The sequence below is a fragment of the Diuraphis noxia genome, unplaced genomic scaffold (genome assembly GCF_037042655.1).
Source record: "Diuraphis noxia isolate RWA-SAM2 unplaced genomic scaffold, SU_Dnox_SAM2 contig0004, whole genome shotgun sequence".
NCBI classification, from domain to species: Eukaryota; Metazoa; Arthropoda; class Insecta; order Hemiptera; family Aphididae; genus Diuraphis; species Diuraphis noxia.
This window is the reverse complement of record NW_028301714.1, coordinates 68116950-68142638: the sequence shown is the minus strand read 5'-3', so window position 1 is coordinate 68142638 and position 25689 is coordinate 68116950. Positions and strand designations below refer to the sequence as shown.

The 25689-nt window shown below is 27.2% G+C and overlaps 1 protein-coding gene across 1 annotated transcript in view; it reads left to right on the top strand.

The window, feature by feature from the left end:
• Nucleotides 1-9542: 9542 nt before the first annotated feature.
• Gycbeta100B (guanylate cyclase soluble subunit beta-1-like) overlaps nucleotides 9543-25689 on the top strand; it is a 36450-nt gene continuing 20303 nt past the window's right edge. The window contains exons 1-13 of the mRNA XM_015518797.2: nucleotides 9543-9676; nucleotides 9986-10059; nucleotides 10172-10272; nucleotides 10895-11013; nucleotides 11074-11229; nucleotides 11329-11482; nucleotides 12069-12226; nucleotides 12318-12449; nucleotides 12562-12644; nucleotides 12771-12941; nucleotides 15055-15292; nucleotides 18919-19056; nucleotides 19858-20015. Coding sequence (XP_015374283.2) covers nucleotides 9545-9676; nucleotides 9986-10059; nucleotides 10172-10272; nucleotides 10895-11013; nucleotides 11074-11229; nucleotides 11329-11482; nucleotides 12069-12226; nucleotides 12318-12449; nucleotides 12562-12644; nucleotides 12771-12941; nucleotides 15055-15292; nucleotides 18919-19056; nucleotides 19858-20015 — 1814 coding nt within the window. The 5' untranslated portion in view covers nucleotides 9543-9544. The remainder of the gene's footprint in view (nucleotides 9677-9985; nucleotides 10060-10171; nucleotides 10273-10894; nucleotides 11014-11073; nucleotides 11230-11328; nucleotides 11483-12068; nucleotides 12227-12317; nucleotides 12450-12561; nucleotides 12645-12770; nucleotides 12942-15054; nucleotides 15293-18918; nucleotides 19057-19857; nucleotides 20016-25689) is intronic.

Sequence of the window (25689 nt, the reverse complement as noted above, 5' to 3'; positions counted from 1 at the left end):
TTTTTTAATTGTATCTGAAGATTTTTTAAATATTTTTAACGTAAATTACTAAATATTACAGTAGGTATATGGTTTTTATAATTCCACGCAACCGACTGTACTACTTCAAGCCTCTAAGCTCATAGGTTTTCTTTTTAATATTTCAAATTTTAAAATGTTTATCATTATTTCGGGGCTTTTACTCATAAACTACGAATACAAAATAATAAACCCAAAATGAGAACTTTTTAAATTTTTTTAACGAGATTATTACTAACCTTTTTATGCCGAGTTATATATTTCATAGACCAATTATTTAAGTTATAATTTTATTTCGGACTTCCTTAGCCAGTATTGGCATTATTTTATTTTTCTGATTTTTTGTAATTTTACATTTTTTTAACCTTTCAAAAAAGTTTTAAAAAATTGTGTGCAGTGGGCCCCACTGAACAGGTTTGTGTGGAAGCCCAATATTAGCCAAGATTGTTAATGTTATTTAAGTTAAACGTTATTGGTATTTTAAATTTTGTTTAAATATACTAATCCCCTTCTTCATTTTTTAGTGAGCTTAGAAGTACTATGTCGTAACTATGGGTCATCGAAATTCAGCCACTGAGCCACCACTATGCAATTTCATCAGTATCTATCATATTATTATATCTTCTTCATTACTGAATCCTCTCAGATGTCCACTGAATATTTTATCACGTCATCCGTCCATCTCGCGCTGGGTGTTCCACTGATCTTTTTAACATAATTCTTCCTTCTATTATTTATTTGACCGTTTTTTTTACCTAACCATGACTACTTAAATTTTTTACTTCCGCTGTACAAGAGAATATTGAGTTTCCCATAAATACTGGTAAATCAACATTTTATCCTTTGTATGTATCTTCACGTTTCTATACCATAAACTAAACCAAATATTTTGATGAGTTCTACTCTTAATGTAGTAAATTTACTACAACCCACGATAAAATGACACATTTTAAGTAATTTTTTTTAATAGTACTCGTAATAATAATAATAATAAAACGTATCATAATCTATAACAATATTATTTACATAATATGGTTATATAACGTTCTAGGTGACAGTAGACAAATCCAGTGATTTAAATACACACAGAAAAGAAATTTTGTTTTGAATAACACCTGTCTCATATTTATACCGATAACATACTAAGATCATATATTAATGATTTTGAAGTTCAGATATGGAAAGTTTTTCAACAACGCTATTACCTATATAATAAACATACTACTATAATAACATATAGAGTGATTTCCTTCAAACAATACAATATCGTAATTTCCAGGCACAAAATTACTAAATTTATTAATATATTATATTTATTGATTATTCATTATTTGAGCGTAGTTAATAAAAGTATTCTACCTAAGTAATTCTATTAAAAGTTAAAAATAAATAAATAAAATCATAAAACGTCTTAAAAATAAAATATAATACCTTTTGGCTGTTTCACGAATTCACGATAAAAAAAAATCTCGTTCTTTATACAACGTCTAACAATGTTACATTCAAAACTTATCAATGTACCTATACTCTTAGGGTTAATGTTTGCAAAACCATAGATATCTATGTCTTACATTACGTACCTTATTAAAATCAAAACCGTATATCGCAGTCGGTCCTTAAAAAATCGTATCTTGAATTTTAATTTTGTTCATTTCCATCGTAATGATGTCGTAATATACAGAATCCTCCTTTTCTACCACAATAGTGAAAAATCGCACGGTTGTAACGGCGGTTACTTTATTATATAATATATTGTAGGTTAGATATAATACGCGTCTCTGCATTATTGTGTGTGTGTGTGGGTGGGTGTGCGCGCGCGCGTGTGTGTATAAATATGTATATTATAGGAAAAGTGCTAACGGCGTTATTTTTTTCCTGTTTATTCACGTTACATTCGTTTCTATCATTTCAGCTGAATACGCAAAACTTTTAAAGGAGTTCCCACGGGTTCCGAGATGAGTTTTTGTGAATATATATGAGTACCTACCTACCTGCAGCAACACGAATATGTTATAAAGCTTAAGATTATAACATACGTGTACATGCATATTTCATATACATCTTAAATGGAATTTAACGTGTTTTGATCTTGTATGAGTACATTTTTTTCCAGTCACATAGTTACCTATCTTTCCAAAATACTTAACATATAACATATTTAAAAATGATATTATGTATTGTTGTGTATGCATGGAATATAATGAAACCTACTGATTAACTTTTTTTATTTTCCTTAATGCGATTTTGATGACACTTTAATAAAAATATGGTGAGCCATTTTCAAAATATATCTTACAGATCAGTGCACCCAAAAAAACAAATATGATACAAGATATTATTATTTTTTTTTTTTCAATAATAATTATGATTACTGTAGCTGTAGCAGGTAACGAATAACTTTTGATGCGAAAATATTTTGGTCTAAAATGTATTTATTTATTATTGTTATTATTAAAATATATCTACAATCTTGTAAGATAATTATTGTTACCAAATGTATTACGTATGATAATATTATGTTTTTTTTTCAAGTCTTGCAGAATATTGTCAAATGAAGTTATAAATTATTTGATTAATGTATATAAAACGTTATATTATATTGAACTCGAGGATATCATAATTATTTTCTAGTTGCTTTGCATGTATCATTTTTATTATTTGTATATCTTTAAACCGCAAAAAGTCATATACCTACTTAAGCACTTATGAGTGCGTTTGTATAGTTTTGGTGGGTACGCAATTGTGTAACTTTTTGTAATAAATGTAATACAAACGTAGTATTCAAGTCTTTACAAGTTCATAAAGTAGGTAGGTACATACTTTATGAAAAATTAAATTAGAGTTAATTACTTCAAGAATTAAATTTAACTAACCCAATTTCATCACACATTTATGAAGAGTAATGCTAAATTCATGATTATTTTTACTTGCTATTGTAAAAACAAAATGTGTGTTAACAAGAGCTGTTATTATACCACTAAATTTCTACATAATTTATGATATAATATTTTCATAAGCTAATAGTTTAAATAATAACTGTCAAACTTTTTTATTTAATAATGTTTAGAACGTACGAAACTCAATACAATTTAAATACGAACTACATACATCAAAATATATTCATGTTTTTAACGAACCTCTAAAATGTATTATCATAATGTCTCGGGATGCCGCAGGAAAGTTAATTCTGATTTATGATCAATACCTTCAAAGATTTGAGAAAGAAAATTTTAGAAATTTAATTAATTTGAATTCTATTCATTATTGTGTACTTAATTGCATCTTAATCAATAATTCATCAAAAAATCAATCGAATTCACAAATTTATTAAAATGCAACATATTACAGATACTATTTAAATCATGACTTGTTAATCAAATATAGAAACGTGAGAGAGAATATTGTATTTAATGTTAAATGTAGCACTTTAAAACTTAAAAGACTAAAAGCTTTACGACTTCGATAAATTATCGGTAGACCACTTATGTAAAAATGCCATATTATTAGAGCCCTTTAAAGTTAACGACACTTTAAACTATACATATTTATCAGTGCCAGATTATGAAAAAAATTTAATACATACCTTTTTTATGGTTTTGGATTTGGACTATGGATTGTCAAGAGAAAACTCACAATGAATTTAACGCTAAAATACAACATCAACTTGAAAACCCTACCAAAAACCTATATTTAGAAAAAAATTTGAACGATTTACACCTTATTAAATAAAAATAAAATAATATTTATGTAATATATTTATACTATTTATAATACGTGTTCAGAGCATTAAATGTTTATAAAAATCAATAATTTTAATATTATTGATATTTTTGACTATTGTACTTACTGATGCATTTTTTACATGATAACATCGTGATTCAACAGCTTACTGTTGAAGACTACAAATCAATTCTTTCATATTTCATATTATAGTTTAAATTTAATTTTGTTACCTAAAGTTCTATAATCTATCAATTTTCATTAACGTCTTTATAAGTGACATATTATTCCGTGTTGAAGTTTATAATATATAAGTATACCTAGGTAAACAATTTTTTCCACAATTTAGTTTTCTTTAAATATATAAACATTTTTTTTTTGTGAAATAAATAAGTATTTTAGGTGCATGTTCGCTTATAATAAAATTTTTTCTTTTGAGATTTGGTTTTCCAGTGTAGTTTACCATTATGATGATATTGAAAACGTGCTTTGCAAGTTTCTAAAAACCATTTTCAAAGACTATATCTCAAAATCCCAGGAGACTCATGTGCGTTCAATTTTGTAGTAGGTTAACACTTGCTTTGTTTAGCGAGAAAAATAAATATACATAGCATAATATTAAATTTTCTTAAATAACATGAAATAGGTTTTATTTACATGAAGGATGCGTAATTAGTTTTTAAAAAATGCGCTTGTGACTCATATATACATATATTATATTTTTAAATGATTGTTCATAAATTTAATTTTCATAGAATAACATGAATAACTTTATATTATAATCGTATCTTCATGGTTTAATAAAAAATAAACAATAAACAAAATACAATTAAATATATTAAATAAAATTAATTGAATATATTGTAAATTTAATGACTTGATGTATATTTCACATAGTATGATGTATGTTATGTATTACACGGAGATTACAATATTTTAAGTGTAAAATTAACTGAATGTAAATATTAACTAAAACATAACTAGGTATATTATTATAAATAATTTAAAAATAAGTAAAGAAATTTTCAAAATGTATAATAGTTTTTAAATTTTTCTAACTAATATATAATTAAACTATAAAAACAGTAAGTAGGTATACATAATAAATTTAATTTACATTTCATAATATATTTTTGAGAGTGTAAATAATGTAGTATAATGATTATATGTGTCCTCTTTCTACGTTTATACAAATCATTTATATATTCCATTTATGGATTCCCATTGGTTATCATGATTTATTAAAATTACAATAGTAAATCATTTTAGTTGTTTTTATTTAATTATAGTTTATAACGACGTATATTCATTGTTTTTGTTTCATCAAGTTTTGGAATGTTTTGAGAATATACGAGATGATAAAATTTAGTGTTAACTAGGTTTTGTAAATTATGTAACTATGTATTTGTTGTTTATCATAATTTTAATTAAACGACAGTAAACATATGTCTTTTATAGACCTTTAAAAACTATAGCAAAATTAAATACCAATTAAAAATCGTTTTAATTTATACAACAATTAATGTCAAATACCATAACGTCTACGGAGTTAGTTTTTTTAATATTTTGAAATATTTATATCATGTTTGCAACTATACATTTATTTACAATTTATTTATTTTTATAACTGATAAAAAGTAAAATAAATGATTACTCGAGTAATTACAAGATGACAATTTTTTTTTTATATGTTGCTTTAAGATTTTTTCATTTATTAATCATTTAAGAATATAATATTATGTGGGTACTTACATACCTTAATTTTCACAATAAAATGTTTGATTCAATTTTTTTATTGTTGTTTCTTAATTAAAATAGGTAACATAGACGATGAGTTAAATATTTTTTTTTTTTTAATTAAGATGTACAATTTCTTTTTGTTTAAGAATTTTAAAATTGGTGATATAAATATATACTATTTTATTTTTAAACCAATAACCAAATATAAATTTATGTAATTCATATTATGAGTTTGAATTGGTAATATACATGTGGATTTAAAAAAAACCCATTTATCATTTAAAAACGTACATTTAAAATTAGCTTTTAATATAATTGAAAAAGTTTTGTTTAACATAATATTCTATAAATAAATGAAATATTCTTAAGAGAAATAATGGATTATTTGTAAACGCTTTAAATCATATTATTATCTTAGTTTCTATGAAAAGAAATTGGTGTAGGGATCTTTTACATTAATAATCATTAGTCAATAACTAACGCACGTGCTGGGTGTTATCAATGGATAACTTCCCAATCTTAATATTCGCCGTCATTTTATGTTCTCTTCTTTTTTTATCAAATCTAATTATTGTACAAAAATTTGTATAGATTGTAGATGTATTTTAAATTAAAAAAAAAAGTTTCTATGAGAGTTTTTTTTTTTCTTAAATCAAATAATAGCCAAAATCGCATGTTCATACATTATTATTTATAGGTATATCTAATGTTGATAAATTAAACATTTCAATTCAAAACAATTGAAAAGAAAACTTTTAATGTCCCCGTAGATCCCATGTACTATATAGAAGAAGGTAGTGTATACATATGTGACATGTTGTAACTGAATTAACCGAAATGGACTAGGTATATAAGTGATTAATGGCATCCCTATAATATGTGTGACTAACTAACACGGGCACTCACACATGCACACTTAATATAATATTTCATTTAAATAGAAACATAAGTATAAAAATAAAGTAACAAATACAGGACATAATATTATAAGTGAAAAAAATAATGCTTAAGTCATCAAAAGTAACACATCATGATTCAATCATTTACCAATGCATTCGAGAGTAGGTAGAAAATGATTGAATAATTTATAATGCCAATAATAATTATTTCTTAAAGTATCAACTTTTAATATAATTGTATCTATGGAATAGAATATGCTAAAACTAGTCTTAAACAATAGGACAAACAATTCTAATAGAGCAAGATTAATACGAAAATCTTATGATGATCAAGTATTTAAGGTTGAAAACTTATTATTTTTTTTTTTTTTTTTTTTATTGAACTAAAAAAACATCAACAACAAAGGTTATTAGTTTTTGTTAAGATACAATGTTAAGGGTATTACAATGTTTATATGATGCTAACTACATATGGTTACTATTTAAGTTAATGTTACAATTTTTTTTTTTTTTTATCAATACGTTTAAATTTTGTTGAATAAATCCGATCCTTTGAGAAAGGCTATCATGTTTGATGTGGTCTCGTTGCTCGGTCCCAGAGCTCCATACAAGTTGGGTGGAATGTTGTATTTCTCCATAACTTGAAAACTTATTAATATGTAATTGAATTATACAAAAACTCGTGAAAGACAATTATTAATGTATATTGTAATTTTTTTTTTTTTAATTCAAATTGCCTTATTTTATTTATTATTATTATATAGTTGTGATATTTTACTATCTAAAATTAGCTACCTAATTATTACTATTCGAATAAACGGAATTACATAATAACAAAACCAAAAGTCAATATCTTATAATCAAAGAAAAAAGGTAGGTACTAGGAAAATATAAACGCAGTATAATAACATCTTCTGATTGGTTGTGATTTAGATTTTATGGTTTATTACGATTAATTTAAAAAAAAAAAAAAAAAAAAAGCATTAATTGTAATTTGTATTGTATAATTTCCACAATATTATGGTAAACCACAAATCAAATTAACGCAATTCGAACTAATTTAATGAAATTTCTATAAATCGTTGGTTTATAGTAATTTCATTTTAATGAACCAATATCATAGATTCGAAATCATACCAATAATAATTGTAATAATTATTCTGAAAACTACAACAACTCACTATATATATGTATAGCATATAATACTACGTATACTCTTAACAGAACGACTAATAACTTTTTGAAACTGTCATAAACTGCGATGGTTTCAAAACTTTTTGCTAGTTAAAACTTAATTATATTATTTTATATATATTCACCTTATTATTTATTAGAAATTTTCTTTTTTTTATTTATTATTTTTTATTATAACGCGTATTACTTGTGTTTATAACTGGAATTTTAACTCCCGTTCCTTTTCAAATCTAAAAATAACTGAAATAATATTATACATAAATTATATTTAACTTAAAGAAGGTTTATTATACATTATTTATTAAGAGAAGGTTTATTATTATTTAACTCATAACAGTTCAAACATATTTTACCCATGTTATTATTTAAAATAAATCTAAAAGTACAAAATACTTACTTATAAAGTACATTTTATGTGAGTTGCATAATGTATACAGTGATCTTCATCGAAAAACATATTAATTTCTTGTTTATCATCTTTTCTCTTCTATTATAAACTTTGATTAATATATAGATCATTAAATCACGAATTCACAATTTAATATGCTGGTTATTGGTTAATAAATAACAAATTGTCTATTAAAGTAACTCTACAAAAGTAGCTTAAATTTTAAAAAGAAATAATTTCTAATTTTCTAGACGAACTTTTGCATTTTATTACTTTAAAAGATTATGATAATTATACAATATTATTTTATATAATTTTTGATTATTCGGATATCATAAATTACCTATTGGCAATTCATAATAATATAATTGTACCTATTTGTTTTGGTAGAATGTGTATTTTAACTTAAATTTTGTATAATTATTACAATGTTAATTTCTCAATCTCATAAACTTGTATACCTACTATTTTTAAGAAAATTCAGATGAGATATAAAATATTATTCATTTTAAAAAGAAAATTGGCAATTAATATGATACCATTTTACTTTTTAAAGGAAAAGTTATCTTAAAAATAATATGTAAAACTTTTGAGGTTTAGTACGTAGTTGAGTGGAAAATTTACTTTTAGGAAAATGATACTAATTAATAGCGATAATTGTTTTCAAATCTAGAAAACAAATAATATGAATGCATTTTAGAGTGAAAAGAAAACTAAGAGTAGTTATCTGCTTTGTCATATGTCAACTAAATAACGTTATGGTTTTGAAAAAAAATGGCATGAAATTTATATTTTTAGAACAGGGCGAAGTATCTGGAAACCCGTATATGAAAAACGTATTGTAATTTGTTTGAGCTTTTATGAAAAAAACCGAATAAAACACAACAAAAAACCTCATACACGCATATTATACATAATATTATATTATACTATATAGTCAGTATATACCTACAATACCTACCTGCTCGTATATCATCCTACTGTATTGGATGTGTGTGAGGCTGTAAATAATGTGCATTTTCATATTGTAATCGTGAACTAATTTCGAAATAATTGGCTTTTGCTGTCAAAAACGAAAAAATAAATGAAACTAATACGCGCAATATTGCAATAAACTTAACACATTAATTACAATTATAAACGCAATTCTTTCGGGTGGAATTATTTTCGTTGACATTTTTGAGCTCCGAATGCAAAATTGTTTTGTTTTATCTATAATATTTTATACTCATTAATTCATGTTTATTAATAGATACCTATACCTATTATAATTTATTATTAATTAGTTATTAAAAGTGTTGTTTTCAATTAATTTTATTCGATAAGAAATATTTTACGTCTAGTCGTAATAATAAAGGATTTATAATATTATTTAATTTTATTATAACAAATCATAAAACATTTTTTTTTTTATGTATATATAAATTAGGATATTAAATCGTAACATGGTTTCGTACGATAACTCGATAGTTCTAGTACACTGGAGACTGGACACAATACCTAACATCGTAACAATATTGTTATTATTATTTTTATTACAAAGCCACCCTGGCTAACGCCATCTAGTGCCGGCAACTGAGCGCCAATGAATCGATGTTCGTACCCCTCGTCAGTGTACGGTCGGCCAACAAAACTGCATGCATGTGTTTCGCTTCAGTTCGTCAGGAAATTGTCGATCTTTGGGCGAAATCTTAAAAACACGCATAAAATCAAAATGGTAAGTACGACAATCTTCACTAACATGAATTCTGTTTTGCTAAGGTAATAAAGCTATATCGAGACAATAATAATTTTTTTACGATGAATGAACAATATAATATTTTAATCCTGATAATATAGTATCGAGATATACGGGTTCGTATTAATTAATATTACTATTAATCGTTAAAATTAAATATTATTATGGTGGAACATAAATTTTTTTTTAAGCTAATTGTTAACTATATTGACGCATGTGAGTGTACTCCGTATTCATTTCAATACATTTTTTCCATCTTATTGTTAATTATATCATAATTAATTTCAGTACGGATTCGTGAATTATGCTTTAGAGCTGCTTGTGTTGAAGACGTTTGGTGAAGAGACGTGGGAAAAAATTAAGTAAGTACAAAAATAATATTATTATTACACAATCCGTTGAATCCAGTAGATTGTAAATTATTTGTTCGAATAATTTTGTAAAAACACTTTAAATAATATTATATGTTTACAGAAAAGATGCGGAGGTTACAATGGATGGTCAGTTTTTGGTCAGACAAATATACGATGACGAAATTACATACAATTTGGTGTCTTCGGCCGCACAAATTCTCAGTAAATATAATTATTGTTCATTATGTTTTGATTTACTTAATTTTATCGCGTATGCTTATATGGTTAAATACGTGTACTATAATATTAGATAGATACTTTAATCTGCTAGAAATAACAAAACTTATATAGATATTTATGTCTAACGTGTTTTTTTTATTTACCATATACATTAAAAATATTTGAAAACATGAGAATATTTTAGTAACAACTCGTGTTATTAAATAAAATTAAGTTATGTAAAATATATGAATGGAAAATAGGTAATTTTAGTTTAAATAAAATATATTTTTTCGATTATGTGAGATATAAACGCGGTGCATGGCGTTTGTATACTAGGCTGTTCAATGTAAGCAATTTTAATAAATAAACAATATAAGGTACCTACGGCATTTTTTTACGATACGTTAAGGAATTGAATATAATATAAAAATACGTTCATATTTATTATAGAATTCAATTTTGAAGAAAAAGATTGCGTACGTATAATAATATTATCCATGGGACTCGTTAGCTTTTAAACAAATAATACAATTTAAAAAAATAAATAATGAAATTTATGTGTAAAATATGTAAATGCACCACGATTTAGAGTGTTGTATAATTTCGTGTATTTATGCATTAGAACTGCCTGCCAGTAGCATATTAGAACTGTTCGGAAAGATGTTTTTCGAGTTTTGCCAGGATTCCGGTTACGATAAAATCCTACAGGTGCTTGGAGCCACACCCCGGGACTTTCTTCAGGTACACATTGTTCGAGTTACATCCTCTAACGATAACTGTTATCAACACTGTTTTCTGTAGAATCTGGACGCTTTGCACGATCACTTGGGTACGCTGTATCCGGGCATGAGAGCACCGTCTTTCCGGTGCACAGAAAGGACTGAGGACGGCGCGCTCGTTTTACACTATTATTCCGACCGTCCCGGGCTGGAGTACATTGTCATTGGAATTGTTAAGGTTGTAAAAACAATATTTTAAAACTGAAAATAACAAAATGACATAGTGAACTTTTTTAGTTTTATACAGTATAATATTATATTTGTGTGTGTCTTGTAGACCGTCGCCAGCAAACTTCATAACACCGAGGTGGAAGTGGAGATATTACAAACTAAAGAAGAATGCGACCATGTGCAGTTCTTAATAACCGATAAGAATACCACAGGTCAACGTCAAAGCGATCAAACAGCTGAAGTCGAAACACTATCGCAAGGTCATCACCAAAAATTTTATTTCTCTTTCACTAAAAGTCAATAATATTTTTAAAAAAAATAATAATAATATACTGTTTCAGTATCTAAACGTAAATCGACTAAATATACGAGACTTATCATACTATAATATGCTGTTTAAAATTGTATTAGAATTTAAAAAAAATCTATTATATACCTATCAGTTTTTTTTACATATGATATAAGTCGTTGGCAGTTGCTGTTTATATTGTATTTTGTAGAGTAAAAAGATTGTCTTAAGTTGGATACATTTTTTGTTTTTCATAGCTATAATTATAGCTAATTATATATAAGTATTTTTAATTCTACTAAAATTAAAATTCATATAAGTAGACTAATAAAATCAAATTTGAAAATAAAAATGATCATATCTGCGTTTCAATTAACTAAAAAATACTTAATGAACGTATATATTTTTTCAAGAAATATTATATAGATTATCAGTTATAATAGATTTATCAACCGGAACATGGAATATTTATTATTTTTGATATATATATATATATGTGCGTTGTGAAACAACATCATAAGTGTGCATAATTTATCGACTTTGCTATATTTTTGTAGAACCGAAAATTAGTCCGGCCACGTTTTGCCATGTGTTCCCATTTCATTTGATGTTCGACAGAGACTTGAACGTCCTTCAAACCGGTTGCACGATCACCAGAGTAATACCAATGGTACAAGGGCCAGAACCATGCAAATTAACACAAATCTTATACCCCGTAGGTGTTAACACTCACAGTTCACACACACACACACACATACACCCAAGCATAATAAATAATTACTAATAATGTTGACTCGGTTGGGCAGGTAAGACCTCATTTGGAATTGACATTCGACAACATTCTAGCGCACATAAACACAGTGTACGTTCTTAACACAAAACCGGGAATTATGAACGCCGACTCCAACGACGATTGTTCGATATCTCTTCGCCTAAAAGTAAATAATCGATAGTACCAATTGTTCAGACACTTTATATAGACTGCATGCGTTTCAATCAAATGTCGGTTTGAAAATAATACCACGGTTAAAACGTCGGATTGTTTAACAGGGCCAGATGCTGTATGTGCCGGAAACGGATCTAATGTTGTTTCTATGTTACCCGAGTGTCGTTAATCTGGACGATCTAACCAAGTTAATACAAACACATTTATACCTATTTATACGTTCATGTTTTAATCGGATGTCCTTCCGTTAGGTTAGGTTAAATAATTGAGCTATAAACTATTGACAGTGTTTATTTTTGTTTGTTTGTCCCAGACGAGGCCTGTACATCAGCGATATACCTTTGCACGATGCAACTAGGGATTTGGTGTTGATGTCTGAACAGTTCGAAGCTGATTTCAAACTGACCATGGATTTGGAATTTTTAACTGACAAGCTCCAGCAAACTTATAGAGAGCTGGAGAGTGAAAAACAAAAAACCGACAGGTAGTTCAATACGGCTAATAATCCTCGAATTGAAAAATCCCGTTGTGTACCTTTGATGATACGTACTTCCTTAACAAATCGCATTGCAAAAGTTAAAAGCAAACAAAAAATCCATAAAATAAAAATATAATTTATTCGATATCCAAATAAATTTTTCTCTATTTCCTACATCAAAATGAAAATGTATCTAAATATTTCAGACACGTACACAAAGTACAAACCATAATTATTAATACAAAATATTATGTAGTACATATTTAGAAAGAAAATATGTTATTTCAAAACTGGTAGTTATAAGTTGCGGATTTGATGAAAGGCACTTATGAATAGGCATACTACGTGTCTAAAATATTTTTAATCGATCTACAAAATATTTATTGATAACAATTGATTTACAGCGTTGTTATACATTATGAGTGATGCGAAAAACCTACTGATTTTAAATACAATTTTATTTACATAAACAATTTTGTTCTAAAACATTATAAAGTAGTTATGGTATAAAAAATTATGAAATTCGTTTCTACAAAATGTACGTACCTACCTACTTATGATGTATTTTAATGCAAATTACACTTATGATTATTTTAAAAAAAATAATAATAATAATTAGGAATTATAGATTTTACGATACTGTAATCTATATCAAAATAATTTAGTTTTTTAACTTATTTTTGTCATTTAAATTTCTATATTTATCTCGACGTTTTGAAGTAAGTTTATAAAGGTTATACAGGTATAAAGTTTATAAACAGCATTTAATTAGCTTTGTTTATTTATTATTTAAAGAGTTCGATCGTTGAAGGTTAAACGTAAAATTAAAGTTGATGTTTTGATTATTTTGTATGTTTTGTTTTTAAATTTCACCAAAATCTTTATGGGTACGTCACTATATAGGTATAAATATATTTTGTTACTTGTAATAATTCATTATAATAAAATATAATATATTGATTGTATAATATTATATAATTGGTACCTATAAAACAGTGGTGTAAAAGACTAAAACACACACAGCTCGAGTAATTGTGTCACGCAAATGTTGAAACATTTCAAAGTATTTTTTTTTCTAGATTTCTGAACATGCAATATTTTAATAATAATAATTTAACGTATAGGTAGGTACTGAAATTTATTATAAATAAACATCGATATTTATAACTTCATAAAAAAAAAATATAATATATATATATATCACATCATACATCTTGTAATTAGTTGAACGTGCTTATAAAAATAGAATTTGTCCGAGAGTCTCTTTTAGCCATAAAAATAATATTATCCGTGGATATTAGTGTCGATGGAATACTATGTCAACATCGAATTTAATCTAAATAATAGCACTAAAGGCGTTGTTGTTAGCTTTTTTTCTTCCCCTTTCACAGATTGCAATTTTCAGTTTGGCTCACAAAGCTCGCAAATCACCCCTTGGGCTACTTTATGTATATAATACACACACACACCTAAATCCATAGGGTCTGAAACACGAATTATTTTACAACACAACTGTGATGCGAGGGTGATGACTGTGCACAAAACGAAATAAACATTCACGTCGAACGTCTTAATAGCGTTGCGAACCGCCTTATTTAAATAAAATATACTAGAATATAGGCACTACCTACTATCAGAATGCTTATAACTGTATTATAAATAACCTTTTAAATTGTAACCGTTATTGATTAATTGTGACCAAAATTAAAAGGGGATTTCGAGGAACGGTTGGTATATTTCCGTGTAGGTACCTATCATATATACCGTTTCATACTTAATATCTACAAAAAATAGACCATAATTGAATTAAGTTTCACTCGGGGAATAAAAATGTCATAATTAATCATATATCATAATATTAACCTCTTTTCCGAGTTATCGCGATAAACGTTTATTTTTATTTAATTTTTATTTCAACTACGAAAATAATCGTACAATGCGAGTTTATTCCTAAAAAATGAAAATATGTTCTGTACCTATTTCGTTAAGTTACCATCGTCCGCATGGAGTTCACGTTGCATTAGTGTGGGACTGCAGGTGGAGTTGGCGGAACTTAAAAATATATACATACCTACCTATGTACTTTATTATATTCTGCGATGCTCGCGTATCGTTTCAGACTGCTGTACTCCGTGCTGCCGATCAGCGTGGCGACAGAACTGCGGCATAAGCGTCCGGTTCCGCCGAAAAGGTTCGAGTGCGTGACACTGCTGTTTTCCGGAATAGTCGGCTTCAGTGACTATTGTGCCGGTCACGCGGACTCAAAAGGCGCTATGAAAATCGTCCGGATGCTCAACCAGCTCTACACGGCTTTCGACGTGCTCACCGACCCGAAGAAAAACCCAAACGTCTACAAGGTATATTCCGCACATTGATGCAAGGATTTAATAACATGAGATCGAAAAAAAATGAAAATATTCACAGTGTCTTTAAACCTATCCGACTACCCTACTCCTTTCAAGATTCCACCCCTTCCCTCCCACCCCCTGGGATCATAAATGATGTGTCCCACACGTCCCGACGTATATTCCGGTCTAATCCGATGCAATATTTTTACACTTCTCCACGCGTATACAGCCGATCGATCTCATCATATCCATATTTACTTCCGGCCAGCGATCGCGTGCATACAATAGTATACAACGTCTCGTCCGAGTATATTATACAGGTGATTTACCATGCATGACCGCATCCAACAGTTTATCATTATTCATTTGACAGTATAAAATATTATTATAATATTATAAACCATATTAATATATTATATCATAACCCATCTATTTTGGTACGTATTTGAAGTTTCAACCATACCATATTTTCGATTCGATTCGTAATGATTATATTCATCGTAACGAATTTCTGGGCAATTTAAAATACAATTTTTAATTCAAACATTAATACTGCGCATTATTCATAGATACACTGAGAGAGGGGATAGACATGCACACGGATGAACCATCCTGTAAATTATAAGATGTCGCGTTGTATATCGTTGTAGTTTACGAAACGGTCATCTATTCCGGATACGGGTATTGGCGTTTTCCCCAACGTTTGTATGAAATATGTAAAATCTGCAATAGTGTGGATACCGTCATGGATTCGATTGATCGAAAATTTGTATTGGAAACACGACGAACGGCCCCCGACAATATTATCATTACAATAATTCGTGGCGTATGACGAAGAAAATAATTCGCTCGGCAGTGCGTCTGCGACACAGACACGGTCGACTAGCCACGGGCAAAAACAACAAATTGCCACGACAAAATGCATTTTGTAAAATACATTTTGTGTTTACATTCAAACGCGTAGACCGTTGGATATTATAAATGCAATCTCGATCGGTTAAGACTCGAGCAAGATAATATTATATTATGGTCCGTCGGAAATCGACGGACCACCATTGCACACACAGATCAAATAAGAAATACACTCTAGCAGTCTAGCGATTTTCGAATATAATGATTTACTTGGAAAAAAATAATGGTAATCATAATAAAGGCTGATAAATATTAGAAAAATATGAAATATAAAAAGTGTGTATGTAATCGATTCTCGAAGAATTATAGTACACTTTTCATATAACATTTGTTAACATTTCTCTTATTTAAGAGTAAAATAAAAACTCGTGAAAGTTTTTCAAAACCATCCGCTTTAATAAATAGAAGTTTCGTGTCTTGTGGTATTAAATTACTAGCGAACCTTATTGATAAATGATAATATATAATGTACATAACAAATAAACTTTTTAAACGACAAGATCTTTATTTACTTTCATAATAACAAACAATTGTAAAAAAAAGGGATTTTATTCAAATACGCGAAATAAACTAATGCTGAATATATATTTACCAGAGAAAAAAAATATTTTCATAGACGAATGAATTCTGTATTATTATAAAGTTTACAAAAACATGCAATACTATTATACGTTTGGTATTTGTATACTTTTACAATGATCTAAAATAAACTGATATACTTTAACCAGTTTAACCTCGTGAAATATAATATAATATATAAATTCTAAACAATCTTAAGTTTAATAATCTTCGAAAATGATTGAACATTAAAATACCACTTAAATAAATCGGTTAATTACATTCTAAATACTGAAAATAATATAATTTTCTACCAGTTTTTAAATAAGAATAATTCACGCGAAAACATCTAAAATACAAGAGAAAAAAAGTTTGTTTCTATAAAGTTATGAAATAAATAATATATTCAATGAATTTCATAAAATTATCTTCAATTTCTTAAAACTTTTAAAAAGAAAAACAATTTTTTATTTTAAATGTCCTTATTCTTCATTTCAGGAAGTATATATGTTTAAAATTAGTTCGAAAACAAAATGTAAAAGTTAGTTACAACTTGCAATATAGTTTTCGTATGATATCCGGATATAAAAAAAACTTTTTACTTTTCAATCTTAAAACTTTCCATATCATAGACATTTTCTAATGGTATAATTATACCTTATTAATCATTTAAAAAAATGTTATTTAAAACAAATGGTTAGGTATTAGTGCCGTATTTTTGCTGAATTTTCGTACAATCTGTTTTATTAAGTAGTCTATACTATATTACGATTAACTTCGGTTATAAAGCATTTGTATTGTTATTTATAAAAAATAAAATTTATATTTCTTCTCAACACCATAAAAAGCCGATATAATGATTTACCGAATATAACTGCAAACGACGATGTTCACAAATCTGTATTGTATAAAATAAAGGTTTTACTTTAAATATGGTTTCTAGACCTCGGCATAAATCAGATTATGGCTCTAACATATTTTACTCCCATATCTCATAGTTGTCCATATGTCAGAGTAAATATAGGCAATGCATACATAAAGACTTTGCAAAATTGACTCATGCATTTTTATAGTACTCATACCTAAAATGTAAGAATTCACCGTAAATTTGAAAAAAATCAACAACAGACTATAATGATAAATAGGGATGAGAACTTATAGGAGCTAAAATAAACAAAATATGCATGTAAATATGCAAGCAAAAATTATGATGTATGCATCAAAATTTGAAAATATGCAAAAAATATATTGTAATATGCAATTTTTTCTATAAATAAAAATAACATATTTACAATAAATGAATATAAATAATATTTCGTTAAATTTGATTCTATTGAAATATAAATAATTTTTAACTGAGTGATAAAAAATTAATACTAGGTATAAATATGAGATAATAAATGATTGGTGGGTGTATTGATTATATATTGATAGTCAGGTGATTTAATCTAAAAAAATTAAAATACAATTTTTAACCTAACCTAACCTAACCTGTAAATTTGTTGCATTGAACCACCAAAGTTTTTTAATATTTTCGAAATCCAATCTCCGACGATTATCCGAAAGAATATTTTTGTTATATGTAGAATGTTATTGATTATTGACTACAAACTTATAAAATTTCATAAAATAATAAATGATACTAATCCTAAATTTACTTTTATATACTATTAAATGTTATTGGTTATTGACTGCAAACTTATAAAATTCAATAAAATAATAAATGATTTTAATAAATATGCATTTTTATACACAAAAAAAACATCAATATGCAACTTTTAAGAAAACTACCAATATATGCAAAAATATGCAAAATTGAAATACCAAATTTCAATTCATTAGGTTATAGAACAGATTTTTAGCTCGCCTAGCTATAAATAGGAGATATAGAAAAAAATATGCAAATCCTATAACTTCTCATCCCTAATGATAATAATTTGTATTTGCTGCAGATTCCGATTGTGAACTATATTATATCTTAGGATACTTAAAATATTTAGACCTGGTCGCGTGAAAAGTTAACTCATATTTAATGGACTAACCACGGTTCACTAAATCATGTTTTAGGGATCAATGACTCGCTATTGGTTCAATAAATATTAAATGATTGTCCAGGAACCCAGCGTTAATCTATAATACATCTATGATTATATTCGTATACACAGGTGGAAACTGTCGGTGACAAATACATGGCGGTCAGCGGACTTCCTGAACCTTGCGAAGAGCATGTCCGGTGCATTGCTCGGCTGGCTTTGGATATGATGGACCTCAGTCATACGGTCGTAGTGGATGGTGTGCCCGTTGTAAGTACTTTGTAAAAGTATCTCCGAATCGTGCGGCGCGCACAATGGACAATATAACATATATATATATATATATATATATATATATATATATACATAAAGTGTGTTTCAAAAATCACGCCCACTGCCATTATTTACCTTTGATAATACGTACATTTGTTTAATTTCTGATTTTTTTAAATAATATATCTTTAAGACCACATATTTCAAATTCTTATTATTTTGTTTTACTATTAAGGAATAATATGTGGAAACATGGAGGTAATACAAAATTACAAACTTCTAATTTCTAAATGAGAATTCCATCTTTTACTGGAAATTATTTAGTGAACAGTTTTTTTATCAATTTACTTAATTAAAAATTTGAACGACTACCTAGTTGTCAGCTATAATTTATTAAACTAAGAAAAATAGTTCTTAAGAATAATTTTACAAAAATTTAAATAGATATAATATTGGATGTATAGCGTTTAATGTTGATTATATACTTCGACCGTTTTTACAAATATTTAAATGTTCATAAATTAATATAAGTTACTAAAATACTCAAATCATCTTATTCCGTATGTATTCCAAACCCAATATGATTATCTTGAACCTATTTTTATCCTTAGTAGGTACAGTACACTAAGTTAATTAACTCACAAACTGCTCATTCATATCACGTCAAAACTTTCAGAAAGTTATCTCCTTTATAATAAATTTACAGTAAAAAAGGGGTAGTGAGTTCTCATTTGAAAAACAAAATAAATATTTATGTTTATTGTTTTATTATTTTTTAATCTAAAACAATTTTTTTAGCGCCTGACCATAGGTATACACAGCGGCGAGGTGGTAACTGGAGTGATTGGTCACCGAATGCCTCGTTACTGTCTATTCGGTAACACCGTAAATCTAACCAGCAGGACCGAAACCACAGGCATACCGGGAAAAATCAACGTCTCAGAAAACGCATATAAGTAAGTACACCGATATTGATTTAATTCATACAAAAATTATTATTATTTCTGGTACTCACTTATGATATTATGTCGTTGTGCATCATATTGCACCATAGTATCACGGTAAATTCGTAAGCTAAAAACAAAAGGGTTTTATCGATTTTTTTAAGTATTTATATAAGTTTAGTTATTAATTCTCAATAACTCAAGCTCACGAATAACCATCGAGATAATATAAAAGCTATCGAAAACTAAAAAGTGCTAAATCGACACAATTAACTAATTTATTAAGCACCTACATATTTAATAGTGTTCTATATATATCTTATATCTTTAGGTTCTTGCCTTTTTCCGGTTATATTTACATAGATTAATAATTAATGATCACCAAAAATTACTAATTTATTTAGGTATTTATTTTGACAGCTATACAATAATTATAATTATATATTATACAATAATATAATCCATTATTGTACATTTACCAATGAAATAAACTGTTCAGTAAATAGGTAATCAATTTATTTTAGTATTAGCATTAGGAAACATGCTCTTATGTTTAACCGAATTTTGTTAATCCGAAAATAAAAACGTATTTAATTCAGCACAAAAAAGTTGTTACTACCCAAGTAAAAAAAAGTATATTACCAACCAATATATTCTACCTGGAGAACTTAGATTTGACAACCGTTAAAAATAATTTATGATATAAAAAAAGATATAACAGTTTAAAGTTAAAAAATTGCTCTTCTGAACAATTGTATATTATGAGATGGAACTTTTTCTGTTCTGAGCCCATAGACTGTATAAATAATTTGTTATGTAATAAGTGTTTGTGAATAATACTGTTTCTCATGAATCCGGATTTTATAAAGATGAATATCATGAGTCATTAGTTAAAAATATATATAATATAGCTTACTTTCGAGAGAGAATACAAATAGTGAGTATAGGTACCTACGTTGTATACTGTACGATGAATAACAACATAATATTGACATCAACATTTTTAAATAAAAATCAATAAAATTCTTATTTGTACAGAACGTGAACGTCACGATGAATAAATGATTATTATAGTCGATTATTAAACTAATCGAAGCAACACACAAGATAATATGTAATAATTATATTATAAGGTTATATTAGAGTGACGTTAGACGGTTATGTTATTTGTAATACAAAAAATAACAATACGTTTACTCGGGTTTACTACTATAAAGTTGAGATGAATTATTAAAATTAAAAAAAAAAACATTTGAAACGATTCGTAGGTAATTAATTAACATTAAATATTATACTAAACAAACATAACCTCAATGCCTATTAGAAATTATAAAGCTATAATATCATATTAATTATTACATCATATTCTATAGTTATCTGAACATAATATCTCATTGTGAGAGTTAAATACATTGATGATACTATACATAATTACCTATATAATATCATAGTAAGGTAGGTATATTCTTATATAAACGAATAATGATCGCAGTAACGAGCTTTAATTTATGCGTTATACGCTTATGTATACTTAACACAAATTAGTTGATATTATAATGGTTTCAATTTTATTACTCAACTCTTAATTAACGCCGTTTTAAAAATATCCAGAACATTATTTTATCACAACGTTAAATATTAATATCGCGTGATGATAAGATACAATGCGTCTCTGAAATGCTTTATTGTTTTTTGGCTACACGAGTTTCGAATAATGTTTAAACATATCTTTAAAATAACGTAAACAAAAAAAGTAAATGCTGCTTAATATGCATACGCGCTTTTAATCTGCAGACTTTTAACGTTACGTTTTTGCTTATTAAACAATATAACTAATAACAATACGTATTACGTATGATTGTACGACGATAAAATATAAGGTGACAATTAAATTACACTAAACGAATTCATCAACATTATGCATAATAATAAGACTCGTATCTCTAATCCGCGAATAACGGTTCACCAATAAAATATTTTCTTTAATATTATTATTCATCTAACATTGACAAAAGGCGAAGGAATTCATAAATTATCATTATGTCTGTAGAATAATACATTTTTTGTTTTTATTTTTTTTTTTTTTTTGGCTTAACGCTGGGTTGGACTGTATTTTTTTTATTTGATTTTGCGGCGTCTTATTAATTCGATTTCGTTCAGCCGAGCTCACGGTCGTTTAACTTCACGACGGCAAACAAAGCATATTGTCACCCTGCGTGTGCGCCGCCACCACCGTCGGCGCTAACGCTGTCGTCATCGTTTTGATACCGAATTATTCTAATGCGAAATAAACGAAAAAATAAACAAATCGCATAATAATTGGTCACGGAGGCGTCGTCGTGTATTACGGGTCATTTACCGTAATATTATTATGATTATATTATAGACATAGATAAGAGATTAGATAACAGGGTGGCGTCACGAAATGAGGAGACGGCAAGACGCGTACGCGTAATTCCGTGTATATCAAAAAGAAGATTTTCTAAAAAATCCAAAGCTCTATTTGGTTCTAGTCCATGAATTTATTTTTTATTTATTTTGTATAAAATTTGAAAATTTTTATACAGCTAATTTGATCCTGCCTGGACAACTTTAACAATGAATACAAACTGCAAGTCATTTTTTGTGCAACATTTATTACTAAAATTATTATTACTATTAATTATATAATAATGATGGGAAAAAAAAATAAAAACATTTGTAATTTAATATTAACTATAATGTTAGTACATTGAGTTCTTAAGGCGAAAAAAAAATCACTTAAAATAAAGTTTTTTTACACGCAACTATTGTATTGTTATTGAGAAACAAATGAATAATAATACTCACCGCGGGACGTTTAATGTACAAATAGTAAGTTATGTAACAACTAATAAAACGCTTTGGCGACGAGATTTTTGGATAATACCTCTTATTATTATATACAAGGCACTCGTAACCTAAATGATATCTGAACGCGTTAAAACTATATGGAAAAAATACAACAACAACGATAAAAACAAATAAATACAAATTTTTAGGGACAATAATAAAAAATTATTCTATATAACACATATTGAGACTTGCACGCCACACTGCCCACACTGTACGCTGGCAGCGGTGTACAATTATTTAAGAGTTACTGAGTAAACGTAACATTTCGTGAACGGTTAATGACTTCGAAAATAACGTGATGCCATATATGATTAGCTATGGTTTATTAGCGATTAGTATAAAAAGTAAACAAGTAATATTTTTTTTTTTTGTGGGTGTTGAAATACCTGCTTATATACAACGATATCGTTAAAGTTTTATAATTATAATAATTAATTAAAAATTAAATTTTTTTATCAAACCAAAACTTTGATTTGAACTGCTGGAAACTATAATATTGGCAATTGAATAATAATTACCTGCTGTTTTTAGTTTTTATGTCAACTCCACTCGGCACTCCGTTGTAATCTAATATTCAGATACGAATCTATGATAATTATGTTATACTAGCGTTGATAAAATCACCTCGTTTCTAAGAGGTTTAGAAGTTTTGATAGTCACCATTCAATAAAAATGAATATTAATTTAAGTCCCGTTCGGGTCTTTATTTTATCGTAAGTATTCGTGGACAAAATTAAAAATATTAAACAATAGATGTGTTTTATTAATATTTCATAATAACGTATTTGTATTTATCAAAATTATTTGAGGTGACAATTTAATATTTATACAATAATTATTTGTTCAATTCATCATATGCCTAAATTAGAGAAGTACCATCAGCCTTGTAGGTCTCCTCAGCACGACTGTCTGTATTTATATTTCGAACCCTTTTAATACTTTACCACTCTCACTAAAAAAAAAAAAAAAAACAATTTATACGGGCTTTTAATTAATTTTACACCTCTATAGTTCCAGTTGACAGTAACTTCCAGTAATGTTAATCGATCATAATATTACACGCCCAGGTTCTGATGATAAAATTACGTTGATATAAATTTAGGGTCAATATATTGACCTATAGGTGAGGACTTGGTATAGGAAAACGGTGTCTCTACTACAATATCTGATAAGTATGGCGTACATTTATTTCGTTTTTAATCTCGGACTACTGCAGATGTGTATCGTTTTTTACAGCTGCACTAGCATGTTGAACTTTTAAAACATATTATTTTCATTGATGATAGATATTACAGTATTACGCTTTATCATTATAGCCAGTATCCGGTGATGGTGCTTTTTTTCGGTAAACGTTACAGCTCGTTAAACTATTACAGAAGTAAGTTGTACTAATGAGCGACGAGCGGAAAAATATTAAAGAACTGCTGCCCAATTTCAAGTTAATAATAATCTAATAATGAACCGAATTATAAGTATTTTAAAGGGCGACGGTAAATATACAGTTTAACACTTTAAAATAATCTTAGGAGTTACTTAATATTGTTCCACAAAATTATTTTCATGGTATAAGTAACGGATATCGTCTAATATTTATTGTTTTATATTGAAATACAAAAATCTTACAAAAGTACTATATTTTGCTAAATACGAGTACTTACCTATTATGTTTTATCTCTTATACATAACTACAGAACTACTTTGGTTGTAATAATAGTGTTAATCGGATTTTCAGAATTTTTTATCATAATTTAACTTAATAATATAGGTAGAGGTACAACATTCTTATGTATAGTGGCATATTATAATAACATATTACGCATATTATCGTACAATATAAATATAATACCTATATGGTATTTACTGGCTCGTATTAACAAATTACTACACAAAGTTTGTATACATTTCCAAAAACCAATGTTTACGTGAATGTAGGAAAAATACTATGAATACCCATAATATGTTAAGTGAAATCGAAAATAAAAAATGAATCATCTCCAGTTTCCATAAAACGTTACTTTAACGTGTAATGCACCAGCATTGACAACCGTTAATAATATTATTCAAATTTCTGTGTACTTTCACATTTTATGCATCTAATTTTAGATATCGAATGGAAAAAAACAAACTAATTAGGTACGTGAAATGTTAAACGGTCATATTTTTGTAGTTATACGTACCCAATATTTTATAGATCAATTATGTAGAATATAAACTATATATTATTATAAAATAAATATTTATTCTATAAATTATAATTACAGTAAATCGTTTATTTAAATAAATAAAATCTTCAGCAGTATACACTTATATACATGGCATAATAATAATGTTTATGTTATTTATCATTAAATGTAGGTACATACATAGGTAAATAATAATATGATAATATATTGTATTTTATAACAAAATATATTAAAATCAATTTTTATGGTGATGATTAAGTACCTACCTACTGCTAACATTTTACCCTAAATATCACACATAATAAAACAAAGTTTCTCCAAAGGTATCATATTTTATATTAAATATAAAATATTTTGAAATATATCGGTTCTCGTCTGAAATATCAATAACAAAATAACTTGTCAATAGCACAATGATCGTTCGAAAGTTCACAAACGTAGTCGATCGTGAAACCAAAGCTGTAGAATGACACAAATACACAATGCACACGATCATAATAAATATTATTATGCTTATGCCTCACACAAAGCAGCACAAAAGATACTTCTATTCGTTTAATTAATTCATCTAATCATCTTCGTGGTTTATTAAATAATAATAATAATAATAATAATAATAATAGAAAGTA